Genomic DNA, 14277 nt, shown 5'->3' with positions numbered 1-14277 from the left:
CATTTGCAACCATGTGTGATATATTGTGTTAGGTCCAACTCACAAATTTGGAAGCTTAGGCTCCGCAGAGTCAGTTATAGAAGGTCAGGGTCACATGGTTTGTAAATGATAAAGCCAGTGACTTTTTCGCTGGGGATTTTTATACTTGTCAAGCTGCCTTCTAAGTAAGACAAATTATTACAAGCTTGTATTTTCACCACCATAGGGACCAAACTCCTCAAACGGAATACATTAGTGGAAATAGTTGTTATAGTTGGATATTTCTGATCATTAAAAAAAATACTCTTTTTTCCCCAAATTCAGGAGGATATGGCAAAAAAAGTGGTCGTAGTAAAAAATGGAGGGAAATGCTGAAGCTGCCCCCTGTCAGCCAGTGCAGCAAGCTTAGACATTTCATTGGTGAGTAAGCAGTGCCAGCCTGGAGATCGTGTCTGGCATTGTACCATTTGTTAGATGTTATTCTTTTAAGAAGTAATATGTACTCATTGTTCTGTATGGAACAAAAGAGTAATATAGTAAATGTTCCTCTGCCCTTGACCTCACTAATCATCTAGAAATAAACATACAATTTTCTAGTTTCATCCATGCTGTAGTTTGAATCAGTCCTTAATTCCTTTTTTTCTTGGCAAATAACATTTCACCATATGCATATATCACTTATTTATCCATTTGTCAGTAGATCGATGAGCTGTTTAAATTTTTTTGTCTATTATGAATAATGCTGCTAGAAACATTCCTATACACGTGTTTTCTTTGTGGTAGGGTATACATAAAAATTACCATTTTAACCATTTCTAAAAGATTTTATTTATGAGAGAGAGAGAGAATGAGAGTGTGCACATGTGTTGGGGAGGGTCAAAGGGAGAGGGAGATAAGCAGACTCCCTGAAGAGCCTGGAGCCCACGTGGGGCTTGATCTCATGATCCTGAGATCATGGCCTGAGCTGAAACCAAGAGTCAGTTGCTTGACCAACTGTGCCACCCAGGCTGTGCCTCATTTTAACCATTTTCAAATACAAAGTTCAGTGGCATTGATTTGGATATTGTATATATGTACTACACTTTGTGTATCCATTCATCTGTCAAATGGGTTGTTTCTACCATTTGGCTATTGTGAATAATGCTGCGAGGAACATGGCACAAATGTTTGAGTCCCTGCTTTCATTTCTTTTGTGTATATACCCAGGATTGGAATTGCTGGATAATATGATAATTCTATGTTAACTTTGTAAGGCACTGCTAGACTGTTTCCCAATGTGGCTATACCATTTTATGTTCCCACAAACACTATATGAGGGTTCCAGTTTCTTCATGTTCTCTCTGAGGACATGACTTTTATTTTCCATTTTGTTTTTATTATAGCAATCTGAGTGGGTGTGAAGTGGTTTCCCATTGTGGGTTTTTCTTTTCTTTTTTTCTTTAATTAATTTTTTAAAAAGATTTTATTTATTTATTTGACAGACAGAGATCACAAGTAGGCAGAGAAGCAGGCAGAGAAAGAGGAGGAAGCAGGCTCCTCGCTGAGCAGTGAGCCCGATACGGGGCTCGATCCCAGGACCCTGGGATCACAACCTGAGCTGAAGGCAGAGGCTTTAACCCATTGAGCCACCCAGGCACCCCTCTTTAATTAATTTTTTTAGTTTTATTTATTTAGGTAATCTTTACACCCTGTATGGGGCCTGAACTCACAGCCCCGAGATCAAGAGTCATTTGATCCTCCGACTGAGCCAGCCAGGCACTCATATCTCATTGTGTTTTGATCTGTGTTTCCCAATGACTAATGATACTGAATATCTTTTCATGTATTTATTGGCCATTTGTATATCTTCTTTGGAGAAATACCTGTTCAAACCCTTATCCATTTTTTAAAGTAGGCTCTGTGCCTAGTGTGGAGCCCAATGTGGGGCTTGAACTCATGACCCTGAGATCAAGAGTCAGATGCTAGCTTAACTGATTAAGACGTCTAGGCACCACCTTTGCCCATTTTTTAATTGGATTGTTTGCCTTGTCTTTGTTGAAATGTAAATGTTCTTTATATATTCTAGTTACTATACTCTTATCAGACAGTTGCTTTTCAAATATTTTCTCCCATTCTGTGTTTTCTTTTACTTTCTTGATGATTTCTTTTAGGAACACAAGTCTTTATTTTGATGAAGTCCAATTGATCTATTTTTTCCTTTTTTTTGCTGTGCTTTTGGTGTCATATCTAAAAAACCACTAGTTAATCCAAAGTCACAAAGATTTACACCTATATTTTCTTCTAAGAGTTTTATAGTTTTATCTCTCACATTTAGATGTTTGATCCAGGTGGAGTTAATTTTTGTATATGGCGTGAGGTAGGGATTCAGTTTCATTCTCTTGCATTGGATATCCAGTTCCAGAACCGTTCATTGAAATGACTGTTTTTTCACCATTGAGCTCTCTTCATGCCTTTATAAAAAATCCCCTGACTGTAAAGGTGAGGGTTTATTTGTAGACACTTGTGAGGAAACATGTGTTTGTATCTAGGGCCTACCCAAGTAATCCAGGTAAGTCTGCCATCTCGAGATTCTTGATTTCATCATATTTGCAAAGGCTCTTTTTTATTTTATTTATTTATTTATTTATTTGACAGAGAGATCACAAGTAGGCAGAGAGAGAGAGAGAGGGAGAAGCAGGCTCCCCAAGAGCAGAGAGCCCGATGATGTGGGGCTCAATCCCAGGACCCTGAGATCATGACCTGAGCCACAGGCAGAGGCTTAACCCACTGAACCACCTATGTGCCCCAACAAAGGCTCTTTTTTAAAAGTGAGGTCATATTTATAGGGATTAGGACCTGGTACATTGGGAGGGCCATTATTCAGCCTGCTACCGATGGTAACTCTAGGCTTTACTTTTTGAGGAACTGGCAAGTTGTTTTCCAAAGCAGCTGCATATTTTACATTCCCACCAGAAATATATGAGAGTTCCAGTTTCTCCACATCCTTGCCAACACTTATTTTCATTATAGCCATCCTAGTGAGTGTGATTGGCATTTCACTTATGACCAATGATGTCAAACACCTTTTTTATTCATTATTGGCTGCGCTTCTTTGAGCCAACTGATATTTGATCCATAGTGTTAATAGTATTTTTTTTAAGATTTTATTTATTTATTTATTTATTTATTTATTTATTTGACAGAGATCACAAGTAGGCAGAGAGGCAGGCAGAGAGAGAGGAGGAAGCAGGCTCCCTGCTGAGCGGTGAGCCCGATGCGGGGCTCGATCCCAGGACCCTGGGATCATGACCTGAGCCGAAAGCAGAGGCTTTAACCCACTGAGCCACCCAGGCGCCCCTTAATAGTATTTTCTGCATATAGCACCAAGTGATTAGAATGGAGGTTGCTTCCATTATTTGACATTTGCATTGTAGTTAAGATATAAAATTTACTTTGGGACTATTTATGCTATTGAACGTATACATAGGGTTATAGAAACATTTTCATGTCTATTTGCATATTAATTACCTCAGTATGTTTCTGATTCTTTGGGGGTAAGTTTTAGTGCATAGAATGAAGTAAATTATATTAAATGTCCCATTAGTTAACTTTTTCCCCCAGTTCATGCTCTTTTTAAAATTAGTTTATTTTCATTGAGATATGTAATTTACATATAACGTTGTGTAAGTTTAAGGTGTACAGCACCCTCAGTTAAGTTTTAAATGTCATCGTTTATTTGCTTCCATGTACCTAGCACTGGGTATGGCCCTACCAATACAATGGCTAAGAAACAGATGTGACCTTTGCTCTCTTGTCAGAGATAGTTATAAAATAAAGAATTGCAGGAATAAACTTCATTACGAACTGCAGTAAGCCCTTTGAAGGAAAAGGTACAGACTTTTGGGTAAGTACAGGATCCCAAAGTGGGACAGATCATGACAATTTCCAGGGACATGAAAAAGGCCCGTCTTCCTGGAGTGGAAACAAAGAAGGACAGTGGCACTGTGTGAGAGGAAGGGAGGGAGGCAGGGCTTGTGGGCCTGGTAAGGGCATTTGTCTTAGTTGAAAGTCAGCCTGTCAGATTTCCATCAGAGGGATGATGTAAGTGGATGCACGTTTTTGAAGGGCATCTGGGGTTTCAGTGTGAGGACTGATTTATTTTTTTATTTTTATTTTTTATTTTTTTTTAAAGATTTTATTTATTTATTTGACAGACAGAGATCACAAGCAGGCAGAGAGGCAGGCAGAGAGAGAGAGAGGAGGAAGCAGGCTCCCTGTGGAGCAGAGAGCCCGATGTGGGGCTCGATCCCAGGATCCTGGGATCATGACCTGAGCCGAAGGCAGAGGCTTTAACCCACTGAGCCACCCACGCGCCCTGTGAGGACTGATTTAGAGTGCGGAGAGGGGAGCGGGAAGGCCAAAGGAGCCATTGTTGCTACTGCTGGCGGGAGTGATGGAAGCTTAGTGTCAGCTGGAGGCCATGGAGCCTGATGACTATGAGAGATCTCTAAGAAGTGGGATCTGGTTGATTTATGTGGAAGTAGGAAGGACGGGGTCCTAAGGATGACTTCCAGGTCTGATCACCCACCGAAATCAGGTTCACAGGGTGAGGGGCTGTGTTGGATGCAATCTGTGCATTCATGTTTAGAGATCAGAGGAGTCTGGGCTATAGGTGCAATCTGGGAGATATCCGTGTCCCCTGGTGTCTCGGCATCACATGACTGGGAGTGGATAAGCTCTTCCTAGAGACTAGAGGACGGGGAAAGAGCCCTCGCATCCCCGTGTGGCTCAGGCGAAGCACACCAAGGAGGAGCAGGCGGATGGGTCTGTATGCATTCTGGAAGTGGAGGGGTCAAGAGACCGGCAGACTAGGATGGATCCAGGCAGGTGGGTATGCAGCAGAAAGGTTGAGCAGCCGCTGGTTTTGCCCCCAAGGTCAGGGTCTTTGTTTCTATCTCTAATGCTCAGCCACAGTTTTGTTAAATGAATGAATGAAGGAATGAATAAATTGGTGACCTCAGCTGGAGTTGTGTCAGGCAGATGTACAAGCAGACTTCCCCCTAATGAACGAACGTGCCTACTCAGCTACCCTCTACTTCGTAAGCAGATCTTTATTTTACTAGTTTACATGTACATTTGATCTAGTGTGGTAGTAAGCATATTTGGGGATTTTCTGAATTTTATCCTCTGATTGTCCTGAATTTGTGGATGCTGGAAAATCCATGAGCTATAAAACTTTGAGTCAGTGTCCTTTCTAAAGGAGAATCACTTTTAAAACAAGAGAGAAAGCTTCTGGTAAATGGCTCATTCTTGTCTTGGAATTTGGTGCATTTAGAAACAGCAGTCTCTTGACTAGCTGGTTCCCCTTCCAACTTGGCCCATCAGGAGAGTGCCTCTCAGGAGTGGACTTGGACTCTGGTGCACTGTGCATTCCAGGCCCAGACGGCTTCTGTGCTCCTTCTCCCTGTCAACTGTGGCAGGGCTCCGGCCTCCCCGTGGCCCGAATTTCCTGTGGGGCGGTGCCTCTCTCTCTCTCCCTCCATTCTGCTCACTCATGGCTGGAACAGTAGATGGTTCACTGTGTAGTCTCTGAGGAGTCAAAAGAAGAAGCTGGGTCTTCTGGTTCCTGCAGGACCAGGGCCTCTAATGGGAAGACAGAAGGAGGCTGTCTGCTGCTTCTGAGATGTATTTTTTTTTTATAAAAGATTTTATTTATTCATTTGACAGAGAGAGAGATCACAAGGAGGCAGAGAGGCAGGCAGAGAGAGAGGGGGGAAGCAGGCTCCCCACTGAGCAGAGAGCCTGATGTGGGGCTCGATCCCAGGACCCTGAGATCATGACCTGAGCTGAAGGCAGAGGCTTAACCCACTGAGCCACCCAGGTGCCCCTGAGATGTATTTTGTGACACATATCTCTGGTTTATAGTATTTAATTTTAGTAATATAAGAAATCTAATGCGTGGAAAAGTGAAATCATTAATAGAATTGTGAGGCAGATAAGGTAAAAAAGCAAGAGCTTTGAAGTTTTTGTGATTATTTAAATGTCAGATTTTTATTTTTTTAATTTTATTTATTTATTTGACAGAGAGAGAGATCACAAGAAGGCAGAGAAGCAGGAAGAGAGAGAGGGAAGCAGGCTCCCTGCTGAGCAGAGAGCCCGATGTGGGGCTCCATCCCAGGACCCTGAGATCCTGACCTGAGCCGAAGGCAGAGACTTAACCCACTGGGCCACCTAGTTGCCCCTAAATGTCAGATTTTTAAAGACTGATTTAGAGAAACATTTTAAAAATTCCCTGATTATATGACTTCGTATAGGTTCCGTGATGTTGCTGTCATTGCTCTAAGATTCTGTTAATGTCATCAGTGTGAAAATTTGAAGTTGCTATAGGATGGGGAAGATTGTATGTGTCATGAAATATTTTGAAATAATTAAAGGACTTTACTGAGTAAATTATCACTTATATTCCCACCACCCAAATATAAGTGGAAGATTTTGGAATTAAGGTGTTTTTGAACCATGCACCATTTTTGTTCTTGTACCTGAGCCAATCTAAAAAAACCGGACTGGGTAACATGAGAGGTTTTCTTGTGAGGTGCCTGTATCAGTGCTGTGTCCAGTCTGAATGTCCCCGTTGTCTTCCCATCACACCACAGGACCATCTTGTCCTTAAGGTCAAACTCCTATTGATTGGGCCTTCTCAGCCAGGTGGTGTGCTGAGGCCCTTCATTTCCTTCACTGATCTGGCGCTGTGGGCAGCGGTCTCATTTTCCAGAGGAATGTGAGGTATGTGCCATGTGACCTGGTCTTGTCTCAGACCTCCTCATGCTCTTTGATTTTGCCTTGCTTCCTTCTGGAAAAACCTAAGGGGCTCTTAACCTGTGTTTCTGTTTTTAAAGCTCTTTCAGAAAATGTGGCTTACATCATGTGATCATTTACTCAAGAGATTTTACAGTTATGACAGAAATTTACATAGTATCTGAGCTTTAGGATATAGACTTAAAATGCACAAATAACCTTACATTCTTCCTGCTTGCACCTAAATTAAGACTTGTAGCTTCCTTTAAAGTAAGGATTCAGATTTAGCCATTAAGAGTTCTGGATGAAATTAAGGGTGATCAAGAAATAAATCTGGAAAAGCTTGAATGGAATCCATCTCTAATAAGCAAATATTTTTTTAGTATCTGAGGATGATATAAATATAAAATGCAAAACAAACTAAAATATACCCACAGCTACCCCCACTCCACATACCCCAAATAAACTTAAACTTCGGACATTTGGTTTGCCAAATTAGCCAGGTTAATTTGGAGTACACTGTTTTCTCCCTGGCCAGGCTGTTCCCTCCTGACTCCTGCTGTGGCGTCCTTCCCCAGATCTCCTGGGCTGTGGAGCAATTCCTCAACCCAGGTTGAGAAATCTCAAAGAGGTCTCCCACCCCATTGATGTAACTTTGGCCACCTGCTTTGCAGCCCCTACCTCTGCTCACGGGGCGCAACTGGCCTCTCTTCCTGTTTCTCTACCAGCGAATGATCTCGATTTCCCCAGTGCTGCCTACACCATACAGATCTTGGTGCCCACTATATGAACCAGAGTCTGGGACTGTTCTGCTCACAGGTTCTCATCTCCATGAAGGGTACTGCCTTCTACCTGTTTACCCCATCAGCTTCCTCATTGTCCCCTCAGTAAAGGATGGGTTCCTTGAGAGTAGGGCTCCTGTGGTTCTGTCGTCATGTCCTCACTGTTAAGGGGGAGACTTGACAGAAGTTGAATGAGTTGCCTTCTGAAATTCTTTTGTTACCAGAGAATTGGCTTCTCTCTTCCCACTCTGCTGCCTTTGTTCCTGTCTGGCTCCTCTTACTGATGGTTGGTCCCATTGCCCCACTTCGCCTCCACTGCCCTGGGACCTAGGTAGCTCTCAGGAGTAAGCACTTCCCAAAAGGTCTCTGCTTTCCTTAAGATGCTAAACTTACTTTTGTGAAGAGTCCATGAAATGATATATAGAAAGGACTCAAAATAGTACCTGACACACGTGAAGAATTGTCACCACTAACTGTTATGCTCATCTCTGTTCCTTCTAGGGTAGAGGGAAGTCTTGGTATGATATCAAGGCTTGTGGAATATACAATCTCAGTCTTTTTTTTCTTTTTCTGCTGTTTTGTAAAGCTTAATTTGCCTCTATATTTTGCTTCCCCGAGTTCCCTTTTTCAGCCATACTTGTTGGGTCAATCGCTTACCTTCCATATCTCTTGGTTCACAGACTATTTTAAGAATTAAAATATGGGGGGCGCCTGGGTGGCTCAGTGGGTTGAAGCCTCTGCCTTCAGCTCAGGTCATGATCTCAGGGTCCTGGGATCGAGCCCCGCATCGGGCTCTCTGCTCAGCAGTGAGCCTGCTTCCCCCCTCCTCTTTCTGCCTGCCTCTCTGCCTGCTTGTGATCTCTGTCAAATAAATAAAATCTTAAAAAAAAAAAAAGAATTAAAATATGGTACAGTAGCATATATTATAATTATATTCCATATCATTCCATAATTATATGTGATCTGGAAACGAGCAAGTGTTGTTGGAGCCAATAAAAGGCAACTATTCTGCACTGCTCACACTTTGCCAAGGATAGTATTCCCAATATTTTGATAGGGTTATTTATTTTTCTATATTTCCTTGCTTCTTCTGTATCATACCCACTGTTTGTCATTTTTGGTTTCTATTTTTTTTTAGTTTCTCTTGTTTTATTATTAAAACTCCATAAGTAATTTTTTTGTAATTCTTTTTTTAAATAGGGTGAATGGAAGGTAAAGTTTTGAGTTCTTAAATTTTGGAAAATGTCCCTTTTTTGACTTCTTGTTTGATAATTACAGAATATTGAATTGTGTTACAGAATATTTCCACCTCCCTTGATCCCTGTACTTTGAAAACATTGGTGTACTAGTTTCTGGCTGTGTTAGTACAGTGTCGCTGATGCTTTAGGTCTAATAGCTAACATTTAACTCTTTCTCAGAGGTTTCCTCGTTTCTCCTTACTGTTGGGAGTATCACGGGGCTGCCCCTGGATGTGGGTCGGCTGTCAGTGGTTATGTGTAGCGTTTCGTGGGGCCTCTAAATCTTGGGCGCCTAGCCAGTCATTCTGATCAGGACTGGGACAGCTCCCCAAGCCCCCGGCCCCGCCCCCGGGCCCCCCCTCCGCTCCTCCCAGCTCTAGCGAGTGGGCGGGGCTCCAAGCCGGGCTGGGGGCGTGTGGGCGGGGTTCCTTTAGGAAGTCCCGACTGTCTGTAGGGTTTAAACTGAGGGTTCTTCAACAAATCCAACGGAGCAGCTTTCTTTCAGATTATCCACAAATTTTGGACTCCTGTGGATACTCTGTGTTCGTTTTCCATGTTGGGTTTCGTTCTTTTTGTTGTGGCTTTGGTTTTTGTTTGAATTTTTGGTCATATTCTTAGGAATCCAGGAGAAAAACTAGGCAGACCTGTATGCTCCATTTGCAATCCTTAGCTGGAAACTAGGAACATTCCCGAACCCTTGAATTTGGGAGGAAAGTGTTAAAAACTCTCAGTATTATAAAAATGTAAATTTTTCACTGCCTATGTCTTTTTTTTTTAAATATAGTATCCCTAAAATAAAATGTGCTAGTAAAATTGGGCAAAGTGGGTGGTAGATATTTTGCAAAACTGTTGTTTGTTGAAACAAGCAATTGTGCACTGGCAACCAAAGTATTTCTCTCCTTGCCTATACTTTTTCATTTGGAGTCTCAGCCACCTAAAGTAGGATTATTTAGAGTCTTAGAACGACTTGGCATGGTTAAACCCTTTAATTGAGGAATTTGTTATGGCTTCCTTACTTTTCATTAATTTTTATTTAATTCTTAAGCTTAACAGCCACTATAGGAGTACTTCAATACTGCTAAAAGAAAAACTGTTTTTCTTGCTGTTTAAATAAACCTATTTTGAGTGTGTGTGGTAAGGTTAAGGTTTATAACATATTGCCCCACTGAAAAGAAAAAAAAAATCCCAAGAGCTGTTTTAAAATAATTAAGCATATGTAATGTTTGTAACTGGTAAAAATGTAGCAAAATTGAAAAGAGTTTCTAAAAATGTACTTAAGTACATTCTTGTGGTGTATTTCACATACCTGCAGTTTGGGCCAAACACACTGTGGGGTGGGAACAGACCTATGGGAGGATGGAGCCAGATCTCTTCTCTGCCCGTCTCTCTGCTGTGACCTTGACTGCTCAGTTCCCCAGGAGTACTGCTCCCCTGTGTAATTCCTTTTGGAGAGCAGCAGGGATATTTCCAATTACGCGTCACACACCTTTCTTTATCAATTCTTTTTTTTTTTTTTTAAGATTTTATTTATTTATTTGACGGAGAGAGATCACAAGTAGGTGGAGAGGCAGGCAGAGAGAGAGAGGAGGAAGTAGGCTCCCGGCTGAGCAGAGAGCCTGATGCAGGGCTCAATCCCAGGACCCTGGGATCATGACCTGAGCCGAAGGCAGAGGCTTTAACCCACTGAGCCACACAGGTGCCCCTCTTTATCAATTCTTCCAGCTCCTTTGGCTCTGTCCAGATTTTATAAACATTCATGATGACCCAGTCTACATTAGTAAACAAATGAGTAGTTTCAAAAAAAACCCCACAAATACTATTTTTGACTTTTTTTTTATCAGGTGAAAACAGCAGTTCAGAAAAAACTTTCTGAATTGTAATGATCATATTGGTTTATTTCTTATCTCCTTTCCTCACCTAGAAAAGGATTATAGCAGTCTTTGTGACAAGCAACCAATAGGAAGACTTCTCTTCAGGCAATTCTGTGATATACAGCAAGATCTAAAGGGATGCATTGAATTCCTGGATGCAGTGGTAAGCAATTTAGCTCTGTGTTGAACTACCCATTCTTGTGCTTGTGAAAATTAACATACTAGATCTGAAAAATTAGGTCTCTCTAAGTTCAGTAGACCTTGGCAATGACAGTAAGAGTAGAAAAACTGGTTTTTTGGTGTCATGTTACCTCGGTATGGAAGTCCTTATATGATACATCTCCATATCTGCGGTTTTTGCTTTCTGTGCTTTCAGTTAACTGAGGTCAGCTGGAGTCTGGAAGCAGATGGTCTGCCTTCCGTCCTGTGGTCAGTGCAGGCACACTCAGATATTGCGGGTCTATGTCCAGACCACGGCAATGAAGCGAATATCGCAATGAAGCATGTCAAATGAATTTTTTGTTTCCTATTGCATATAAAAGTTATGTCTACACTATACTATAGTCTATTAACTGTACAATAACATTAATCTGAAAAAACACTCTGTTGCTAGAAAATGCTAACCATGCTTCAACCTTTCAGCAAGGCATCATCTCTTTTTCTGGTGGAGGGTCCTGCCTGGATGTTGATGGCTGCTGGCTGGTCAGGGTAGGGGTTGCTGAAGGTTGGAGTGTCTGTGGCAGTTTCTTAAAATAAAACAAGATGGAAGTTTGCAACATTGATTGACTTTCTTTCACTTGAACACAGTATAGTTTTTTTTTTTTTTTTTTTTTTTTAATATATGAGAGAGAGGGCATGAGCATGAGGGGGGGAGGGGCAGAGGAAGAAGGAGACTCCCCTGAGCAGGGAGCCTGTGGGACTCCATCCCAGGACCCTGGGATCACAACCTGAGCCGAAGGCAGAACTGACTGAGCCACCCAGGCACCCTTAGAGGCCATCATAGGGTTATTAACTGGCCTAATTGCGATATTGTGTGTTGGTGAATGGGGAGGCCTGAGGAGAGGGAAAGAGAGGGGGAGGGCTGGTCAGCGGAGCAGTCAGAACACACATAATATTTATTAAATTTACTGCCTTATATGAGTGCGGCTCAGGTAGCTCCAAAACAGTTAAAAGGAACATAAAAAATCACTGATCACAGATCACCAAGGTGAATATAATAATAATGAAAAGGTCTAAAATATTGGGAGAATTTACAAATTATGACACAGAGACAGGACATAAACAAATGCTCTTGGAAAAATGGCACCAATAGACTTGTTGGCCAGAGCATTGTTACAGACCTTCGATTTGTAAAGAAGTGCATTGTCTGTAAAGAGTAACAAAGCAAAGCGCAATAAAACGAGGTATGCCTGTATTCTTTCAGAAGGACATTTGAGGGTCTTGCCTATCCTCCATGCAGCTCCCCAGCCCTTTCCTTCCTGGTGTCTTTACTAGAATAAGACAAAGCTTTGAAAGGAGGTTTTTTTCATTTTTTGTTTTTTTTTGTTGTTGTTGTTTTTAATTTAAGCTAGAACTCTGGTGTAGTGGGACAGGCCTTGTCAGTTCCAGTAGAATGTAGATATGTCCTAGTGTATTGAGTTCTATTTGCCAAGCTGCTATGTTTTAAGAATTTAGGGACCTCCAGCTCTATATTTCAAAATGGCTAAACTGTATTGTTAAAGTTCCTTCAGGTTTGGATCTTCTTTTTTTTTTTTTTAAGATTTTATTTATTTATTTGACAGACAGAGATCTCAAGTAGGTGGAGAGGCAGGCAGAGAGAGAGAGAGGAGGAAGCAGGCCTCCCGCCGAGCAGAGAGCCTGATGCAGGGCTTGATCCCAGGATCCATGGACCACGTCCCGAGCCAAAGGCAGAGGCTTTAACCCACTGAGCCACCCAGACGCCCCATGGTTTGGATCTCCTGATAGTGACATGAGACCTATTAATGGTTAGGTGACCACCAGTTGACTGCAATGACAGGTTCTGTTCGGTTTTGTGTTGTTTTTGATGGCAGCTGTGTGAGTTAGTGAAGAATGCCTCGTTATGCCACTTGTACAGTTCGTGCTGCTTGGACTGTCCTTGTGGTAGGTGACTGCGGGTTCTTGGAGCTTCGGCAGTGAAGAGATGGCATCTTGCTATCTTGCCTAGTTCCCTCATGGCACCCAGTGTGATTGTTCGCTCTTTACCACTTAGTGTTTGTTAACTGAATTAATGGCATCTTTGGCAATTAGTGTTCAGTGAGAGAAACAACCAATAGGAGAGATTTATTAAGTTTTTTTTTTAAGTTTTTATTTATTTATTTGACAGAACACAAGTTGTGGGAATGGGAGAGGGAGAAGCAGGCTGCCTGCTGAGCAGAGAGCCCCACATGGGTCTCAATCCCAGGACCCCGAGATCATGACCTGAGCTGAAGGAAGATGCCTAGTGACTGAGCCACCCAGGTGCCCCTATTAAGAGGTTTATTGCAAGGAATTGGCTTACAGGACTGTGAGGTCTGGCTAGGAGAGTCTTAAATCTATAGGACAGGAGGGAATCCTCCCAAAATGGAGTGAAGCTGCTTTCCTCAGGCAGCATTCCTTCAGGAAGCCTTAGCTCTGGTTATAATGCCTTTCAACTGATTGAATCAGGCCCACCCAGATTCTCTAAAATAATCTCCTTTACTTAAAGTCACCTGGTAAAGACTTTAATCACACCTACAAGTATGAGCCCAGCAATGACTAGATGAGTATTTGAACACCTGGACATTGTTTCTAACACGTTGGCATGTGAAAAGACCCTCACAAAATCCCAGTGCTTTCTTTTCTGTTGATTGCATGCCATCCAGCGTCCAGAACGTGAGCTGGAAGGTTCTCTAAGTCAGCGGGGTTTAGTTACTAGTCAAGGTCAGTACAGTGCCCTTGAACACAGAACAAGAAGCTGGCTCTGACTGGGTCACGGCCTGACAGCCGTGGCTCCCAGGCTGGGCCCGTGGAGGAGGCAGAATCAAGTACGAGGTACGACTCCTGCCCACAAGGGCTTTCTGTGTTCAGTACATGAACTTCCTTCGGTCTTGGTTTCCTCACTAATCTCTCCAAGCCCATCTGACTGTTAGCTTTGCTGTTCTTCTCAGCCCCGAGCTGCAGGATCCAGTGGCTTCCCTGAGGCCTCCTTGTGCCTGAGTCTCCAAGTCTGTTGACATTGTGGAGCAGTCTCTGCTTGAAATTCTCTTAGCCAGGCTTTTATGATCTCTGCTCAGGCTTTCTCTCTTCTTTCTTTGCAGTTTCTTCCTTGCTTGTTCTCTTGTAGAGGTTTAGATATTGATCAAGTTCTGCCTTGACCCTTCCTTTGGCTTCTGGCCTGCGTGGTAGCAGCGTCTCTTACAATCCCCTGCCTGACGCCTGCACAGGGACGTCTCCTGCTTTGGCATTGCCAGCTCTGACTTCTCTGGGAGCTCTGTACTCAGGTCTGCCACGTGCCTCTTGGACATCTCTAAAATGCTGTTGCCTAGAGCAATGCAAGGTGTTTATTTGGTTCTGTTTGGCCACATTTAAGGGCTAAAAGTGTAATATGCCATAGAGCACTGTGGAATGTGTTGCTTTACTGCACTGTTCACTCTT

General features: G+C 42.5%; 1 protein-coding gene across 4 annotated transcripts in view; it reads left to right on the top strand.

The window, feature by feature from the left end:
* Positions 1 to 301: 301 nt before the first annotated feature.
* The window catches only part of LOC111148957 (G protein-coupled receptor kinase 4), a 74125-nt gene continuing 60149 nt past the window's right edge, over positions 302 to 14277 (top strand). For 2 of the 4 annotated variants that reach the window (XM_022505797.1, XM_022505796.1), the window contains exons 1-2: positions 308 to 399; positions 10695 to 10807. In XM_022505797.1, the coding sequence (XP_022361505.1) occupies positions 348 to 399; positions 10695 to 10807 (165 nt within the window). In that variant the 5' untranslated portion in view covers positions 308 to 347. Of the gene's footprint in view, positions 400 to 10694; positions 10808 to 14277 lie in introns of those variants that run through there. The other 2 variants (XM_022505799.1, XM_022505798.1) reach the window with 2 other exon arrangements.

The sequence above is a fragment of the Enhydra lutris genome, unplaced genomic scaffold, assembly GCF_002288905.1.
Source record: "Enhydra lutris kenyoni isolate GAN:26980312 unplaced genomic scaffold, ASM228890v2 scaffoldscaffold21, whole genome shotgun sequence".
Taxonomy (NCBI): Eukaryota; Metazoa; Chordata; class Mammalia; order Carnivora; family Mustelidae; genus Enhydra; species Enhydra lutris.
This window is presented reverse-complemented; position numbering and strand designations above follow the sequence as displayed.